Source organism: Mesoplodon mirus (assembly GCF_964341445.2).
Source record: "Mesoplodon mirus genome assembly, chromosome: 10".
NCBI classification, from domain to species: domain Eukaryota; kingdom Metazoa; phylum Chordata; class Mammalia; order Artiodactyla; family Ziphiidae; genus Mesoplodon; species Mesoplodon mirus.
This window is the reverse complement of record NC_138986.1, coordinates 19,579,625-19,597,982: the sequence shown is the minus strand read 5'-3', so window position 1 is coordinate 19,597,982 and position 18,358 is coordinate 19,579,625. Positions and strand designations below refer to the sequence as shown.

Below are 18,358 nucleotides of genomic sequence, written 5' to 3'. Positions count from 1 at the left end.
TTACCAAATTACATTCCTGTTATATTATCCCAAATTACATCTCTGTCCCAAATTACATGTATCCTATTGATCACTTCCATTATCTCACATACTCCTAGTTTATTCATACTTATGCTCTGTTTCCCTCATGAACTCTGTGTCCTCTACAAGCCTTAAGTGTGAGTGTTTCTCAGGGTTCCAAACTCTGGTCTCTCTTCGATTTATATATTCTTAAGTTATCTCACTAATATACGTTGCCATCTATAACTGCCATCTACATGCTGGTAAATTCCAAATCTACTGCCTCCAGCTCAGACCTCAACGCTCTATTGGAATTCTCCACTAATAGTCCCATAAGTATCACCTGAACACATTTTCACCATCTTCCACTCTTTGCTCCCGACCCACGAACCTGATTCTCCCCAGTGGCTCTAGATTTCCATGTATTGTGCCACAAGCTGCCCAGTCACCTAAGCCAGGAAACCTTTCTTCCTTCTTTCTGCTTCCCCTCTCTACAGTCATTAACCCAGTCATACAAGTCAAACTCCTGAAAAGCTGCAGAATCGGTCACCTGTTCTCCATTCCCATTGCTTTCCTTCAGAGGCTCAACACTCAAGAAGTGAATTACACTAACAGCCTCCTAAGTGATCTCCCAGTCGGTCTCCCTTCTACAGTGTAGCTAAAGTGATCTTTCTAAAACACAAATCTGATCACATGACCCTACTGCCGAAAATACTAAGGTGACTACCCATCACTTTCGTATGAAGTCTCAAGTCTTTGGCCTGACCCTTTGGAATCTGACCCCGATGTAGGTCTCATTCTGAAGCCCCATATGAATCCCACCACCCAATTTAGGGGAGATACTTGTAATTCTTCTGAAGCACCATGCACTCTCCCTTCCCTGACATTTATCCTGCTGTTCTTCCTCTTGGAATGCATTTTCACTGCATATCTATCTGATTAAACCTATTCAATCTTCCTTGGTCCTCCACTTAGGTCCTCCTTCTTTGTGTTCCCATAACATATATGCACCTTTATTTCAGTCTCTGACCTCTCTCACTAGAAATTTTGGGTTTTCTGAGCATTTCTCCCACTGTACTCTGTACCCCTTGAGAACAAGCATGATATCTTATTGATCACCTTACTTCCAGAACTTAACATTGTATCCAGCATAATGGTAGCAATTAAAAGCAAACAGGTGGGCTTCCCTGGTGGCACAGTGGTTGGGAGTCCACCTGCCGATGCAGGGGACACGGGTTCGTGCCCCGGTCCAGGAAGATCCCACATGCCACGGAGAGGCTGGGCCCGTAAGCCATGGCCACTGAGCCTGCGCATCTGGAGCCTGTGCTCAGCAGCGGGAGAGGCCACAACAGTGAGAGGCCCACATACTGCAAAAACAAACAAACAAACAAAAAAAGCAAACAGGTGATTGAATAAATGAATGAGTGAATGAACAACTGTGGAAATGTCTTTACTTACTCAAAAGATTTGGTTCATTCAACTACATGATGGTTCTTACAACTATCACCAATTGAACAGCATTTCTATAACTTTTGCAAAACTGTGGTGAAGATATTTTTAATTGTGTTATCCCAAGGATATATGTTAAATTGCTGGTTGAAATTAGTTTAAAAATAACAATTTTCTCTGCAAAGTGAAAGCTGTTTTTAGCCAAAATATAAAACTATATTTATATTCTTTTTTTGCCTTAACTACCAAAAAAGTTAAAGACAAATTTAGTGTTCACTAGTAGTAATTAGACCATCTCAAGTCCCTGATAATTTCTATCCCATTTCCTCTCATAAATGTTCTCTTTCTATCCTAAATTACTTTACTACACATGATTTATTCTCAAAATTCTTCTATTATAAATGATTTTAATATTTGTAAGTAGGTAGAGAATGGTGGCAAAACCTAACCCTTCGGGCTTCCCTGGTGGTGCAGTGGTTGAGAGTCCGCCTGCCGATGCAGGGGACACGGGTTCGTGCCCCGGTCTGGGAGGATCCCACATGCCACGGAGCGGCTGGGCCCGTGAGCCGTGGCCACTGAGACTGCGCGTCCGGAGCCTGTGCTCCGCAATGGGAGAGGCCACAACAGTGAGAGGCCCGCGTACCGCAAAAAAAAACAAAAAAAAAAAAACCAAAAAAACCTAATCCTTCAAAATATGTGTTTCTTCCACCTTAAGTCCCAGGCATTAAAGAGCCACATCAAAGTGAAGAATGAGGGTGGGAGGGGGACGAATTAGGAGTATGGGGTTAACAAACTACTATACATAAAGGAGATAGGCAACAAGAATTTACTGTATATCACAGGGCATTATATTCAATATCTTGTAATAACCTATAATGGAAGATAATCAGAAAAAAATAACTGAATCACTTTGCTGTACACCTGAAACTAATACAGTATTGTAAATCAACTATACTTCAGTTTTTTAAAAAGTCAAGACCAGCCTCTATCTGAGCCATACAGACTTCTGGCAACCTATCAGAATCTGAGTTTTCTGGTTAGTCTGGTTCTGCTGCTATGCACGTCGATCCAAACGTCCCACTCACATAAAACTGACTGCATATTATAGCCACCAGTACAATTTATCTGCAATACTAAAGTTCCACTCATGCTTGAAATGTGGTCACATTTTTATTAATTATAACCCATGGACCATAGCCGTAAGTTTCATTTCGTGCCATGTAGCATTTTAAATGTTAGCTGTTAATGCAGGTGGACAAATTTAGCAGACGGTAACAAACGTGATTCACAATCCAGCTCCATACAAGAACCTGCTGGGGGTAGCTTTTGAAACACTTACACCAGATCCTCAATTAAAATGTAATTTCTGAAGCAGTAGGGTGGGGCCTACCATCATTTTTTCCAAGTACCCCAAGTGATTCTATTGTACATTGAGACTTGAGAATCAATGGTTCAGCGCCTGGGAAAGAGGTCCAAGTTAGAGATAAATATTTGTCATATTTCTCTTAACAGAAGACTGCCTATCCGATTTTTTAAAGTGAAAATAATTCTACTTTTAAAAAATCAAACTATATTTACCCCATTGAAATGAAGCTGGTTATAAAAGCCTGAATTAAAAAGGGAAAATTAGAGATGATTACTCATTTTTAAAAGGATTTCTGTCTTTATAAAGGATCAATTCGAGCATTTCTTCAAGTACCAGGTGGTGATTTAACTGATTTTTAGACTGGTCTCAGTTACTAATTATACTTGTGACCTTTGCAAAGTCACCTGAATCTCTCTAGACCTTGCTTTTCCAATGTGTTAACTGAGAGAACTGGATGAAAGAAGCACTTTCTTAGCTCACACTGTTTCCCAGAGGTGTCTAGATATTACACAGAGGTGGAAGGGTAGCTGAGGGCACAGACCCTGGAGCCAGACTGCATAAATTTGTATCCAGGCACCACTAATTATGCTACCTTGGGCAGATTAATTAACCTTTCAGTGCCTCACTTTCATCAACTATAAAATGGTATTAACAATACTACATACTTCATAGGGTTTTGAGATTAAATGAACTAATATATGTAAAAGCATTTAGAATAGATCTGGGCACACAGTAAGCACTATTTAAAACATAAGTTATCATTCTTATTACTTATATTCCACCCCTGAAGAAAGTCAGGGCCTTGAGTATTGCTAATGTATTGGTGAGCCTCTAAGAAGGGGGAACATCATGTAGCACTTCAAAGATATATTTGACCAGTTAACCTTTGATTGCAGGGGGACAGCTGTCTATGGATCACACATTGGGGAAAGCTGGACTACATGACTGCCATATCCCTTTAAACACTAGTATTGTATGACTCATCCCCATGTCTTAGAGACCCAGAAAACTATGGCCCATGGGCTAAATCCAGACGACCATCTGTTTTTGTAAACAAAGTTTTCAGGGAACACTGCCATTCTCATTTGTTTACATATTTCTATATCTACTTTCACACTACAACAAAAGAGTTGAATAGCTGCAACAGAAACCATATGGCCCACACAGCCTAAAATATACACTGTCCGACCCTTTGCCAATCCCTGCCTTAGATGTGTAATGTACTGAAAAGCCTACAGCTCTTCTCCATGGTAACTTAATCGAGACAAATTTTATTTTATGAATAGCCATTTCTATTCCATCGACCCAGTTGGCTGGAGAAAGAGAGGAAACAGTCATCAATGTGGGATGTAAAAAGAGACTGGGTATGGGGGGTGGGAGGTTCTCGATTATATGGTCTGGAAAGGATAAAGAGCAAGGATCATAGAGTAGAACTGCTGATGGCGAAAAAACAGAAAGCAATTGGAAAAACAGAAGGTGACCCAAAGACCTTGACACTAGTTAAAGGTGCTGACATAGGATGGGCATCTTCTCCCATAACCTTCCAAAAGTCTACTCATCCTCCCCAAAATATTAGATTTCTTTTATAATTACTATTATTAATCAAGTACAATCCTAGAAAATGCTTTTGTTATGTTATTTGTTTCTTTTTTTATTAATTTTTATTGGAGTATAGTTGCTTTACAATGCTGTGTTAGTTTCTGCTGTACAGCAATGTGAATCAGCTATGCATATACATATATCCCCACTTTTTTTGGATTTCCTTCCCATTTAGATCACCACAGAGCCCTGAGTATAGAGTTCCCTGTGCTATACACTAGGTTCTCATTAGTTATCTATTTTATACATAGTAGTGTATATATGTCAAATGTTATGCTATTTGTTTCATTATATAATTATTATCCTAATTTATAGAGGAATAAACAGCAAAGTTCAAGTAACTTTCCCATAGCTGATCAATGGTTGAGATCTTTTAGTCAAAACTAGTTTTACTGATCTCAGATTTTCCATTATGCCTCAGCTGAAGTTATTTGGTTTTAGACATTCTCTTAAATGCAGATAAATGCTAGATATAATTCTGATGACCAGAATTTTTTATGCACTATTCTAAATAATTGTTTATCACTGGGCAAAGCTTTACTATTTCTACCCATACAAACAATCTATCACTCTCCACAAGTTTAGCTCTTGGGCGGGGGTGAGGGAGGAGGGGAATGGATAGGCAAGGTGATATAAGGAGTCTGCATTCTGCATAGATAGGCAACCGTGTTGAAATTTATCTTATCAAGAAAGATAAAGAAAGGAATTCATTCAGGATGAATAGAAACACAGGAAGCTACTGAAGAATAGACAAAAATGCACTGTTTGAAATGGCAGCTGCAAATCTTATCACTTATATTCCACTGCTACAAAGACTAGTCAGCTTTTCTTAGCCAAATGTGAATTAGAAGAAATATAATTTAGTGTTTAGAAAATATGCTTAATTTACCACCAAAGCTATATAGTTTTGTCTTGAAGTAAGGAATTCTACATCAGCTTTTTAAAATGATGGTGATTAAGTAGACTACAATATACTTCCAGTGTTCTGTTCTTTTCATTATTTGTGGCACCCTGATGAAAAGTAATTATGCTTTGGCAAATTTTCCTCTTAGATGTAATTTGGACCACTTATCTGAGATTCTCAGAAGGGAGCTGACTTGACAACTAAAAGAGAACACCTGTTCCTATCAATGTAAAGGAAGCCTTCCTGAGAGCCTTTTCCTCTGCTTAGCAAGGCACAACATTTCTACAACCAGAAATACTGAGTGATGCATTAATGAATTGCCTTCTCTATTTAGCAAACAGAGTCAGGAATTAAATGGTATATCTTTATATTTACATAAGGAAAGAAAGAATGGTCATGAATATAAAATAACAAAAAGAGAAAAGGGAGTGTGGCAGTGATTGAGAGGACTGAGCTACACTGATGTCTGCCCTAGTGACCTGCCCATCTGCAATGAGATCTCTCAGCTACTCAGGTGCTTTAAAAAAAATTCACAATTTGGGATTCTGTTATTTTATTAAATAGGTCAAAGGGGATCTGCAGAAAAGGTTCGTGTATGTTTTATTGTTTCCAATACACATTGTGCATGTGAAAATTCCATCCATCCTCTTTTCACTGATGTTAAAAGCAGGCAGCTGGCACAATACTAACGGTTCATAAAAAGAGGATGGTCCCACTGTTTTATTGAAATACTAAATAATTCCATTTTCTGACTAGGACCAGTGAAGCTTCAAATATACTTTTAAGAGGCTTTATTTATTCCTTTTATGATCTATAAAAAGGCTACATGGCTATTACTTTGGCTTTTGCATCCTGTTTTAATGAACATCAAAAAGCACTTTTACAAATACAATCTTTTGGTCTCACTGCATTCTTGAGATGAACATCAACAAGTAAAATAAGTACAGTACCAAAGATCTAAGACACAATTTATGTGGATCTACTGAGAATCAGTTAATGGACTTCAAGGAAATTTGTTTTTCTTTGCCTATACATTACCATCCCTTTTTGTTTGCCTCTAATGGGAATCTAATTTTCTTATGGAATAGTTTATGGAAACTATTGAAGGGAAATTCTGAAACAAGTTATTTTGGTTATTTATATTTGTAACACATTAAGAGCTTGCACCCTATCAATTTTTCTAAGTATCTGCAAGACTGGGTACATGAACTTTTAAAAACATTTTATTGAAATGTAATATACATTAAAAATACACATAAGTGTACTACTCAATATTTTTTTTTTACAAATAATATTCATATAGCCAGCACCCAAATTCAGAAACAGAACTTCTACCAGGCCCTAGAAGACTCTCTTCACACTCCTTTCTACTCATCATAAAGATAACTACCATCTGAACTTCTCCTAACCCTAAAGATGTCAGTTCCATAGGGTCAAGGGTGGGCACATTAAATCTTACAAATCAGGAATTCCCCAGTGGTCCAGTGGTTAGGACTCCATACTCTCACTGCCAAGGACCCAGGTTCAACCCCTGGTCAGGGAACTAAGATCCCACAAGCTGCACGGCACAGCCAAAAATAAACAAATAAATAAATGAAATAAAATAAAATAAATCTTACAAATCCTCATTGACGCCCCAAACATAAGCCTGGCCTCAAAATTCTCCATAGCAATAATCAAGTTAGGAGATTAAAAACAACATCTAAATACATTTGAAAGTAATGCAAAATTCTATATCTAATCAAGTTGCCATCTATGTATAAAGACAATATGAAGACATATTAAATATGTAAAAGATTTAAGAAATAAACTCTCATGAATCCTTCTTGAAAAACTACCTTGTGACTTAATCTAACCAACCCAGTGATGACTTTAAAAAGACTCAGAAAAGATAATGCCCTTATATGAAAGATATGATGGTCAAGAAATTTATTTAAATATGTAATTAAATCTAAAGAATTGATTATAGTGACAAAACAATGTGTTGTCACTTATAAAAGTAAAGCTATACAATATTAAAAATAAAAATAAATAATTATAAGGAAAAATCCCACTAATACTAAAAACTGAGGTTGTAGCCAAGGGATAGTGGGTTCTTTATCTATCTATGTAATAATATCTATGGTCTTTCAAAAGGAGGCTTCTCTGAGTGCTTTCAATCGATTAAATTGAATTTGAAGTAACAGTATGTTCACATTCAAAAGATAACCTATAGTAGAACAAGAAACATTCTATATATCTTCTAATTATCAGAAAGATGATCATATATAAAAGACAGAATGACAGGAAATGTTTAAAAAGCATTAAAAACAGGAAACTTGGGCTTCCCTGGTGGCGCAGTGGTTGAGAGTCCGCCTGCCAATGCAGGGGACATGGGTTCATGCCCCAGTCTGGGAAAATCCCACATGCCATGGAGTGGCTGGGCCCATGAGCCATGGCCACTGAGCCTGCGCTTCCAGAGCCTGTGCTCCACAATGGGAGAGGCCACAACAGTGAGAGGCCCACGTACCGCAAAAAACAAAACAAAACAAAAAAAAAACAAAAAACAGGAGACTTAAGATAAGATGGTATAATTAAGACTGAGCATTTTATAACACTAAATATTAATGGACTATATTTACCTATTAAAGAAAAACTACTCTCCCACTGATTCAAAAAACACATGTAACTACATATTAAATATAAAAGGCAAAGTAAAAACAATGTAATTTGGAAATGGGTAAAGTAAATAGATAGACAAAAGTTTATCTTTTTACTATTAATTTATCATTAAATTATTATTTGCAAAAATAAATCAAGGAACAAGATTTTAATAGAAGGCAAGATTGAATTCAAGGCAAGAATATTAAAGGATTTCATTTTATATTAAACTGAAAGATTTGATTATTTCAAAGGAGCCAACCTTCTGAGTAGAAAATTAAGATTGTATTTTATGACTTAAATGAATATAGAGCTTTTATTATCTATAAGTGACCAAAAAAATTATTGACCTCCCCATATTTTTATCCAGGGAGAATTTCTCTACTGAATTCTGGAAGAAAAAATAAACTTGTTGCTTGTTTATAATGCCAGTTATGAGAATAATTAAACACGTTTGGCACTTACTGTGTTAATGTCTTATCTCATTTAATCCTAGCAACAGCCTACTAAGGTTTAAATTTACTATTAACATTCTCTTACAGATGATGCACAGCACTTAAGTAACATACCCAAAGTCCTACTGCTTAGGGAGTAGTAAAGCTGGAATTCAATCCCTGGCAGCCCAACTCAAAGCACATGCTTTTAATGACTACATTAAAATATGGTGGGAAAAAAGAAAACAAAAAAACCCATTCACACAGAATGGGATGCATGTACCTGGGATTCGCACCAAGATGACCAGATACCAGTCTAAGGCTAAAAGTCTACCTGCACCTCTACCAATTGGTGGTGAAGGGCCTTCTGAGAGCCTGCTGTCCTAGCCAGGACTGGCTCAACACATTAGCTAGGATGAATCCCATAAAGTGAATATGTCAGGGCTCCTCAAGATCACTCCAGGTTTGGTGATTTGCTAGGTGATCTCACAGGACTCAGCATATAGTCATACTCATACTGAGATTTATGACAGTAAAAGGATACAAAGGAAAATCAGCAAAAGGAAAAGGTGCATGGGAGAAGTCTAGAGGAAACTAGGTGCACGCTTCCAAGAGTCCCCCAAACACACAGTGTAATTGCATAGGACACGCTTAATTCCTCCAGCATCAAGTTGTTAAAATAAATGGGAAGTATTGTCTACCAGGGAAGCTCATTAGAGACACCACCAATGGTTTTTTGTGGAGGCTGGTATGTAGGTATCCTCTGCCCAGTATATACCAAAATTCTAGATTCCCAAAAGGAAGGCAGGTGTTAAGCACAAACATATTCTTTGCACAGTTTAGGCACAGTGAGCCACAATTAGTATTTAGGGAGAGTTTTATATCAGTGTGTGGGACTGTTTACTAGCCAAACTCCCAGAGACCAGCAAGAGGGCCAACCTTGCAAGCAGGCTTTTCTAAGAATAGGCAATTTCAGACCTGCACTATTCTTTTTCTGCACAGTGAACATGAAGCATTCAACTACCTCGTTCTGAGTCTCCCTCTATGATTTGTGAATTGATGCTATAATATTCTACAGTTCTATATTTTTAATTTTCTTATAATTTAGATTTCTTCACCTTTCTCTACTCCCACCTGCGTACTCACTCTATCCACTGAAATGTGTACTCATCATCATTAGTTACTTTTGAAAAACACCCCCTCTGAATTGCTGACATTACACAGTCAGACTCTCTGGCACTCTAGAGATTCAAAGAGGGGAGAAGGCATTGTGCCTGCTGGTGGCCAAGCTATGACTCTGTAGCAGTTCAGTTGTCATTTCCTCCACCCCTCACCCCCTCCACCCCAGCACTGCACACGACCTACCTATGAATTGCAAAACTTTTGGATAAGTTCCTAGATGGCAAGTAATAGTGAGCCACTGAATGAAGTTCATCATTCAATCTAGACATATAACCATCAGTTATGTGCAAGGCATTGTGTTAAAAGCAGTGAATAGATGTGACAATGAATTCAGACATATATCCTACATCGAAGGAGTATATAGTCTTATAGGATGCATCATTAAATAACTTTTATATGAAATAAGAAGTGATGGATTACAAAGTGTAGGCACCGTAACTGGGAATACAACAGTGACTGAAATAGACAAAGTCTTTACTCTTATTACCAGAGACAGAGCAGGTGGCATCAGAGAATGGGCCTGATCAATATCTGGATATGTCAACATGATGATACAATGTCATCATCATGGAAAACAGTTGACACAGGTACAGTGCTGTTGCCAAAAGAGCCATATGAAGCTGGATGGGATAATTTCCTGATCCAGTGTGACTGACTATGTGCTATCTGCAGAATGCCATGCATAGTATTCGAAGTCTCAAAAACATCCCTGCTCTTCAAGGCTCTTTAACACTCCTTTGACAGTGTGGCAGCATGAAATTTGCCCAATCTTGTAGATAAAAATGGGTGCAATTCAATATTGTACTTCTACAGGTAAAATAATCTCCTGAATCTTATGTTTATTAGTTTATTTTTAGGAAATGTTAGAAATTTTTTCAGTGTCCTCTCATAAAACAAGGCAGGATTCACTTTAGAGAATGTTTGTAATAGGTTTAGAATCAACAATAAAATTTGAAGAATGATAAATTACAATAGACAAAAGAATATGCTCCATCATTATTTCTTATTTGAGAAATTTCATCTTTCTAATTTTTTTTTCCAGACATGTATTGTAATTTTTTTTAATGGAAGCTATGCTTCCTATCTAACGGACGGGATTTATTCTCATCATTAAGTTGTATTTAGGTTTTTCTTTCTGGCCTTTGCTTTTTTTCATTTACATTCTTTATTCCTTTTCTTCCATTTGCTCATGCTCCTTCTGTGCTGGCTTCTCTTAACCACTTGATCCATAATCAGAGATCTGACTTTCAATTTAAGTGGCATTTTTGTAATAATCTGTTTGGTCAGTTGGGGCCTCAAGCTACTACAGGGCAGGTTTTAATTAGAATTTTAGAAACACGAAGCAGCCTTTTGCTAAGATTTTCAAGTTCACTTTAAGGGCCAATTTCATGCTCTAATCAAAAGACTATCATTTCACTCTTAAAATAGCAGAAGATTTATAATCCCTGTCCCCAGAGTCTGCTGAACTCAGAAATACGGTCACTCAGGTGATGTATCTCATGGGACTGCCCTTCAACTTTGTCCTAAACTGATAATACCAAATTCCCATCAGCTTAGTATATCATAAGACTATGTTTGTTCCTTCGACTGTCTGGAATAAAACTTCATTTTCTTAATTTTTCTTAGTACACTAGCTACCCTTATGTGCACTCTGTATTTGCTATTTTGATTTTCCCAAAAAAGCTATTTGCATTAGCAAAAGAGCAGCCTAAGACAAACACCTTTAAATAAGCTGAAGAAATTAGCCACTATGTTAAGCCAAAATTGCATAGTAAATACTGTCAGCATCTGTCCAAGCATGCAGTCATACTCTACTGTCTCTTTATTTTGCATTTTATTTACAGATATGCTCCATTAAATGACTGACCTGTTCTGTACTACCCCACAGCATTTTTTAAATTTATGGGCTTCTTATTTTTACTGAAGATCTGTTAGTTTGGATTCACCATGTACAATACAATAGATGGATTTTGCTCCTAAACTCATTATTTCTCCTTCTCATTACAATTACTAGAAATCTGAAATAGTTTCAGTCAGAGAGTTAGTTGTTCCTTACTTTTACTTCTAAGCCTAGAAGAGGACTTTCCTATTCTTTTTCATTTAAAATACAACCTATTCTGTAATGGCATAGTTCACTGAATTCCAGATGAAAGTTATGTTGTTTTCACTAAAATTCATTTCATAATTAAGCAATAAAAAATCTACTCTGGGATGACACATGCCTTATAAGGCTATTTCAAAAACCCATATATGTAGAAAAATCTACTTTGCCTTTTATAAGTTAATGTAGTGAAAAGCCATAAAGGCTTTCTAAATTCAAAATCTAAAAGTGGCTTTGATTTTTAATTAAATTAATGTCAACTCTTAATCTTCCCAGTGCATTAGGGGCCTTCATATAATTTTTTAATCTCCATTTTCAAATAGTGTTTAGAAATATTTGTTTCTAGGCTTAGATACTTTTCCTTACGCAAATTCTAGGAAGATTTTTCAAACTGTTGCAGGGGAGGAATAAATTCTTTTTCTAATACCCTTCTAGGTTCTCTGACTGGAGCTCTATAAATCAGACTCACAAAAGACAGATTAACATGAGAAAAGCATACAAATTTATTTATATTAATATATACTTATTTAATATAAAATTTACAAGACACAGGAGCCTTCACAGGGACACGAAGACCTGAAGAAGTGGTTAAACCTGAGCATTTTTATGCTAGGTTTGATGAAGAGTGGAGAGTAGTGGGAAAATGTAATAGAACAAAAGGATGTGAACTAAGGGTGGTGAACTGGGGGAAACTAGCAAGGTATGTGCATTTGGATTCCTCTCAGTCTTCAGAGATAAGGATGCTCCTTTCCTCCAGGTATAGGGGTATCGGGAGGGCACTATTCACACAAAGGTCTTGATACCTGCTTTAGGAGAAGGTCAGATACATGCTGTTTCTCAAATTCCTTCAGCTTAAAATATTTGATATCCTAAGGTGCCATATTTGGAGTAGCGTATACTAAACCCCATCACTGTGAAACTGGACATACATGAAGATTAAATAACATGAAGTGTAACCAACCAGGACATTATGAGCCTTCCTGGGACAGGCCACCCACACTCCCACCCTCTACTTTAGCTCCTCTCTGAAGTATGTAGATAACAGTATCAGATGCACATTTCCCGGGTAGTTTTACAGATGCTAAAGCCCCACCAAGTGGAAGAAATTAACACATCTCCTCTGCAGTATGGCGGGAACCAGGAAATATTTGCAACGACTTATCTGGCTTTTTAACTTTACCTCACCATCAACCAATCAGAGGATTGTGCGGGAGCTGATCATACCCTGGGACTTCCTTCCCTTGCCTGGCCTTTAAAAATGCACAGGGGGATCAGCTCGGTGCTTTGTGACCGCCTGCAGGGGTGGGATAGGGAGGGTGGGAGGGAGGGAGACGCAAGAGGGAAGAGATATGGGAACATATGTATAACTGATTCACTTGGTTATAAAGCAGAAACTAACACACCATTGTAAAGCAATCATACTCCAATAAAGATGTAAAAAAAAAAAAATGCTTTGCTAAAACCCATCTGGTAGTTCGGGCTTTTTGAGTACTAGCTATCCCAGACTCCTTATAGGACACCCTGCAGTAAATGCTGCACTTTCTTTCACCACAATCCGCTATCAGTAGATTGGCTTTACTGGGTGTGGGCAAGGGGACCCAAGTTTACTTTGGCAACAATAGGCCTTAACTCACTCAGAGTCCCTTAAGAAATGTGATGGAATATCAGTCAATTGACTTGCAAACTAAATAGTTTAACACAGGTAACTTAGAAGTTATTACATCTGGGTCCAAAACATACTATGAAGTTTTTAAGTGTGTGTCAATCAAAAAAATTATAATGCCCACCACATAGATTTGTGTACTGTCTAAAATTATTACCCAACCAGGACCACCACATGTAGCAAGGCAGGCTTTGCACTGCACAGAGTGAGTGGTAGCAGGGTGGGTGGAGAGGGGATTCACGTAAACTACTATATGAATCATATATTCTGGAGTTGTGCACAGAAAAGGTCCTGGACGCAAGCCTCTATGAAAATATATTTTAAATAGTGATAAAAATCTAAAGCCCAATTTTAAGACAGTGCTGTGGTCTTCCCTGGTGGCGCAGTGGTTGAGAGTCCACCTGCCAATGCAGGGGACACAGGTTCGTGCCCCGGTCTGGGAAGATCCCACATGCCGCACAGCGGCTGGGCCCATGAGCCATGGCCACTGAGCCTGCGCGTCTGGAGCCTGTGCTCCGCAACGGGAGAGGCCACGACAGTGAGTGGCCCGTGTACCGCAAAAAAAAAAAAAAAAGAAGACAGTGCTGTACTTTACCCGGAAGGCTTTTTCTGTACTTCAACAGAATAATTATTTAAAAGATTTTATTAGGGTGAGAAAATAAGAATGTGAGGTAAATAATACTTTTATTAATTTGTGGCATAACTATGTTGGGAGGATTGAACAATAGAAGGATGTCACTGAGGTCTGTGGGGGAAGGGGATGAAAAAAGAGCTACATTTTCATTTTTCAGGTGTGAAATCAATAAATAATACCAAAAACTAAAATCAAGAAGCAGTAATATAATCATCTTATTTATCATTTACCTGAAAGTAATTAGCAAATAATCAGCTTAAAGATGTGAAAGCAGTTGCCTGTGGACAGACCAAATGAGAGGAGGTGTGGAGGCAGGGGGAGTGGCAGACTTCTCTTCCTAGTAAAGCTTGTAGATCTACTAGATCCATCAAACATGCACACGTACACTTTGAGTATGAAAGACTCATTTATATTTGCTAAATTAAATCTAAGTTATATAACCCTTGGAAATGTAAAAGTAATGAAAAACAGGAGTTAATGGGTGGAAGTAGATGTGGAGGAAAATATAGGGGCAGTAAATCTCTTACCTTACACAGTAGGAAATCAAGGGGCACTGTCAAAAATGTACGAGTCAAGAAATAGAATTTTTATGAAGCTAAATAACAAAATAATTTTTTTCATGAGCTTGGTAGGGATTGGAAGTGGGGAGAGAAGATAAGTGAGCTAAATTTCTCTCATGTCATAGAGGGGAATCAAAAGCTATTTTTAAATTGACATATTAACAAACAAAGTATATGCATATTATTTAAGACTTGGATTTAAGCTCTAGAAAAAATAACCATAAAATGGTTAAAAATAATCACTTCTGGTGAGTGGGAATGAAGGAAAGTATATTGAACCTTACTTTTCATTTAGCATCCTCTTTGGTGTTTGAATTTGTATTAGGGCACATATTGTTGGTATAATAATTAAATAGACAAATAAAAATAAATCTATTAATAAATACTGGGTGGGTCAAAAGGTTCCTTCGTTTTTTTCCGTAAGATGGCCCTAGTAGTGCTTAGTTGTCTTTAACTTCATTCGAAACAATTTTGTTAGATTGTATGTAACAGCTGTCATATCAGCATGAATTTTTAAAAAAAGACATTAAAATTGGTGAATTTTTGTGTAGCCATTTTAATACTGAAGATGGAAGAAAAAAGGAGTATTTTTGGCATATTATGCTTTATTATTTCAAGAAAGGGGAAAACGCAACTGAAATGCACAAAACGATTTGTGCAGTGTATGGAGAAAGTGCTGTGACTGAATGTGTCAAAAGTGGTTTGTGAAGTTTCGTGCTGGAGATTTCTCACTGGACAATGTTCCACAGTCGGGTAGACCAGCTGAAGTTGATAGTGATCAAATTGAAACAATAATTGAGAACAATCAACGCTATACCACATGGCAGATAGCCAACATACTCAAAATATCCTAATCAAGTGTTGAAAATCATTTGCACCAGCTTGGTTATGTGAATCGCTTTGATGTTTGGGTTCCACATATTAAAGTTAAGCGAAAAAAACCTTCTTGACCATATTTCCTCATGCAATTCTCTACTGAAACATAATGAAAACGTTCCGTTTTTAAAACAAATTGTGACGGGCGATGAAAAGTGAATACTGTATAAGAATGTGGAACGGAAGAGGTCGTGGGGCAAGCGAAATGAACCACCACCAACCACACCAAAGGCCGGTCTTCATCCAAAGTAGGTGATGTTGTATATATGGTGGGATTGGAAGGGAGTCCTCTATTATGAGCTCCTTCCAGAAAACCAAACAATTAATTCCAACAAGTACTGCTCCCAATTAGACCAACTGAAAGCGGCACTTGACGAAAAGTGTCCAGAATTAGTCAACAGAAAATGCGTAATCTTCCATCAGGATAATGCAAGACCGTGTGTTTCTTTGATGACCAGGCAAAAACTGTTACAGCTTGGCTGAGAAGTTCTGATTCATCCGCGTATTCACCAGACATTGCACCTTCGGATTTCCATTTAGTTTGGTCTTTACAAAATTCTCTTAATGGAAAAAATTTCAATTCCCTGGAAGACTGTAAAAGGCACCTGGAACTGTTCTTTGCTCAAAAAGATAAAAAGTTTTAGGAAGATGGAATTATGAAGTTGCCTGAAAAATGGCAGAAGGTAGTGGAACAAAAGGGTGAATACGTTGTTCAATAAAGTTCTTGGTGAAAATGAAAAATGTTTCCTTTATTTTTACTTAAAAAACCGAAGGCATTTTTTGGCCCTCCCAATAATAGAGCAGATGATCACATTCTATCTAGTTTTATGTCTAGATTTTCACATATGTTTATTTGAATAATATTTTATAAAGAGACAGCATTTTTGTTTTACAGCTGGTCTGTAGCATAAAAGATACAAATGCTGATTTATGATATTTTAGTCTGGTTTTTATTTTTAATCCACTCTGTAAGTACAAAGATTGGTAAACCACTGTCTGGTCAAAGTATGTTGATGCCAGGGTGTATACTTAATAAAAGAATTCTATAAAAAGGATCCTTCACATCTAGAACCAGAAAATCTCACACAGTAATTCACTGTAATTTACCTCCTCAAAGCACTTCAGGCCTATATAACCCTCCAAAGGGAGATACTGCAGTTTTACACACAGTGAATACTTCCATTGTCCTAATGCTACCCTTGTCCTACTTCTATGTTTATAAACATGGCACTATTTTTACCTTGAATAATGCATGGCTTGGTGGCCTGCAATATTAAAATAGAAGTCTGTTGTGTGCTTCATCTCGTTGGTGTGCCCAGTGGCCTCGATCCAGTGTCCTATTGGGAGACAATAAACACCATCCACCAAGTTGTTTTCATTATAAATACAGCAACGGTCATGGTGAGGCCCATTGCCTAGAACAAGAAGAAATGACAAACAAAGCAATTACATCAATGTTTTGCTTAAACAGCCACAGAGTTGCTGATGTAAAATTAATAGTAAGATGAAAATAAATACGAAGCTGCATAATCTACACATTTCAGTATAAACAAAAATAGACTAGAGTAATAGGGAACACAGTAAAACTTTGTAGTTACTTATGAATTTCATAGAGTCCTATGCTCCCTTTGAATACATGGATATATCCAAAAGCATATTAACTCAGAATTTCTTGCGACCTTTCAGTGCCTAAAAGCCTGTTGTGAGTCATTTTGTAGCCTGATAAGCTGCTGAAAAGGGTTTTTAAAGCCATTAATGTCCCTGCGCCTCATACTTTTATCTTCCTGGTATGCAAATTTATAACTAAAATCAGTATTAAGTGTTTCAGTATCAGCTCAAGCAATAAATTTTTAAAAACAAATACATTAATAAATAATAAAACAAATATCACATCCAATCCAGTTTGCATGTAAATCAGTGGTTAGTATTATCTTCAAATGGGAAAATTAAGTATCACAGAGATTAACTAGCTTGTCCAAGGTCACAGAACTAATAAGTGCAGAGCTATCAGTAAACTGATACCCCTAGACCCCAACTTTCAGGCACCTGACACCTTCATGCTGTTTTCCACCTACTTCACAAGCACCAAGACACGCATCCTCTTTCCAGTGAGTGGAGCAAAAGAGGCAGAGACAGAAGAACATGTCTCTGAACACACTACTTGCCTACATCACAATTCTGCCCAGTATCAACTACACTAGTAAACAGACCTTTTATTTCTATGAAAATTGTAATTCGTACACTATTTTTATTAGCCCTTCTTATGTGACCACCCCATTTCAAATAATTATTTTCTTTAAATTACCTAATTTCCATATATTGTCATTTATAAGAAAAACATGTAAGCAAAATAAAACAGGAAAAGTCACATTTATCATGAATATGAAAATTTGACTCATTTGTTCCTTGCTCTATCTTACAAGACATTTTACCTAAGGTTATTTGGCATAAAATCTATTTAAAAAAATCCTTAAGTCATTGGGCATTTCTTTAGAATGTAACTCCCTTCCATCAGATAGAAGGTACAGGATGGCTTCTTTAATAAATCATCATTGATCTTCCTAGCTCAGACTCCTCTTTTCCTCTTGATGGCTACAAGGCACTACACCTTGTAACTGCCCTATTAACCTTGATATTTAATAGATGAAAATCAAACTATACTAGCAATTTCACTTCTAGAAGTATATCCAACAGAAATATAAGATTAAAGAAAGATACATAGATGCATACATGTGTGTGGCAATACTATCTTAATAGCAATACTGTAAACTACATAAGTTCATCTATACATTTTTCCACAAATATTTATTGAATGTTGACTATATGACAGGCATTATACTAAGTCATGTTAAAGATTTAGGTATTTCCCATAAAAGCAATGAAACATTAAAATATTTTAAGCAGACAGGTGACATGACCACATTTTTATTTTGAAAATATCTCTCTGGTT

General features: G+C 37.0%; 1 protein-coding gene across 2 annotated transcripts in view; it reads right to left on the bottom strand.

Annotated features, from left to right (window-relative positions):
* EPM2A (EPM2A glucan phosphatase, laforin) overlaps positions 1 to 18,358 on the bottom strand; it is a 72,002-nt gene that overhangs the window by 24,701 nt on the left and 28,943 nt on the right. For both annotated transcript variants that reach the window (XM_082634334.1, XM_082634335.1), the window contains exon 2: positions 16,649 to 16,823. In XM_082634334.1, coding sequence (XP_082490460.1) covers positions 16,649 to 16,823 — 175 coding nt within the window. The remainder of the gene's footprint in view (positions 1 to 16,648; positions 16,824 to 18,358) is intronic.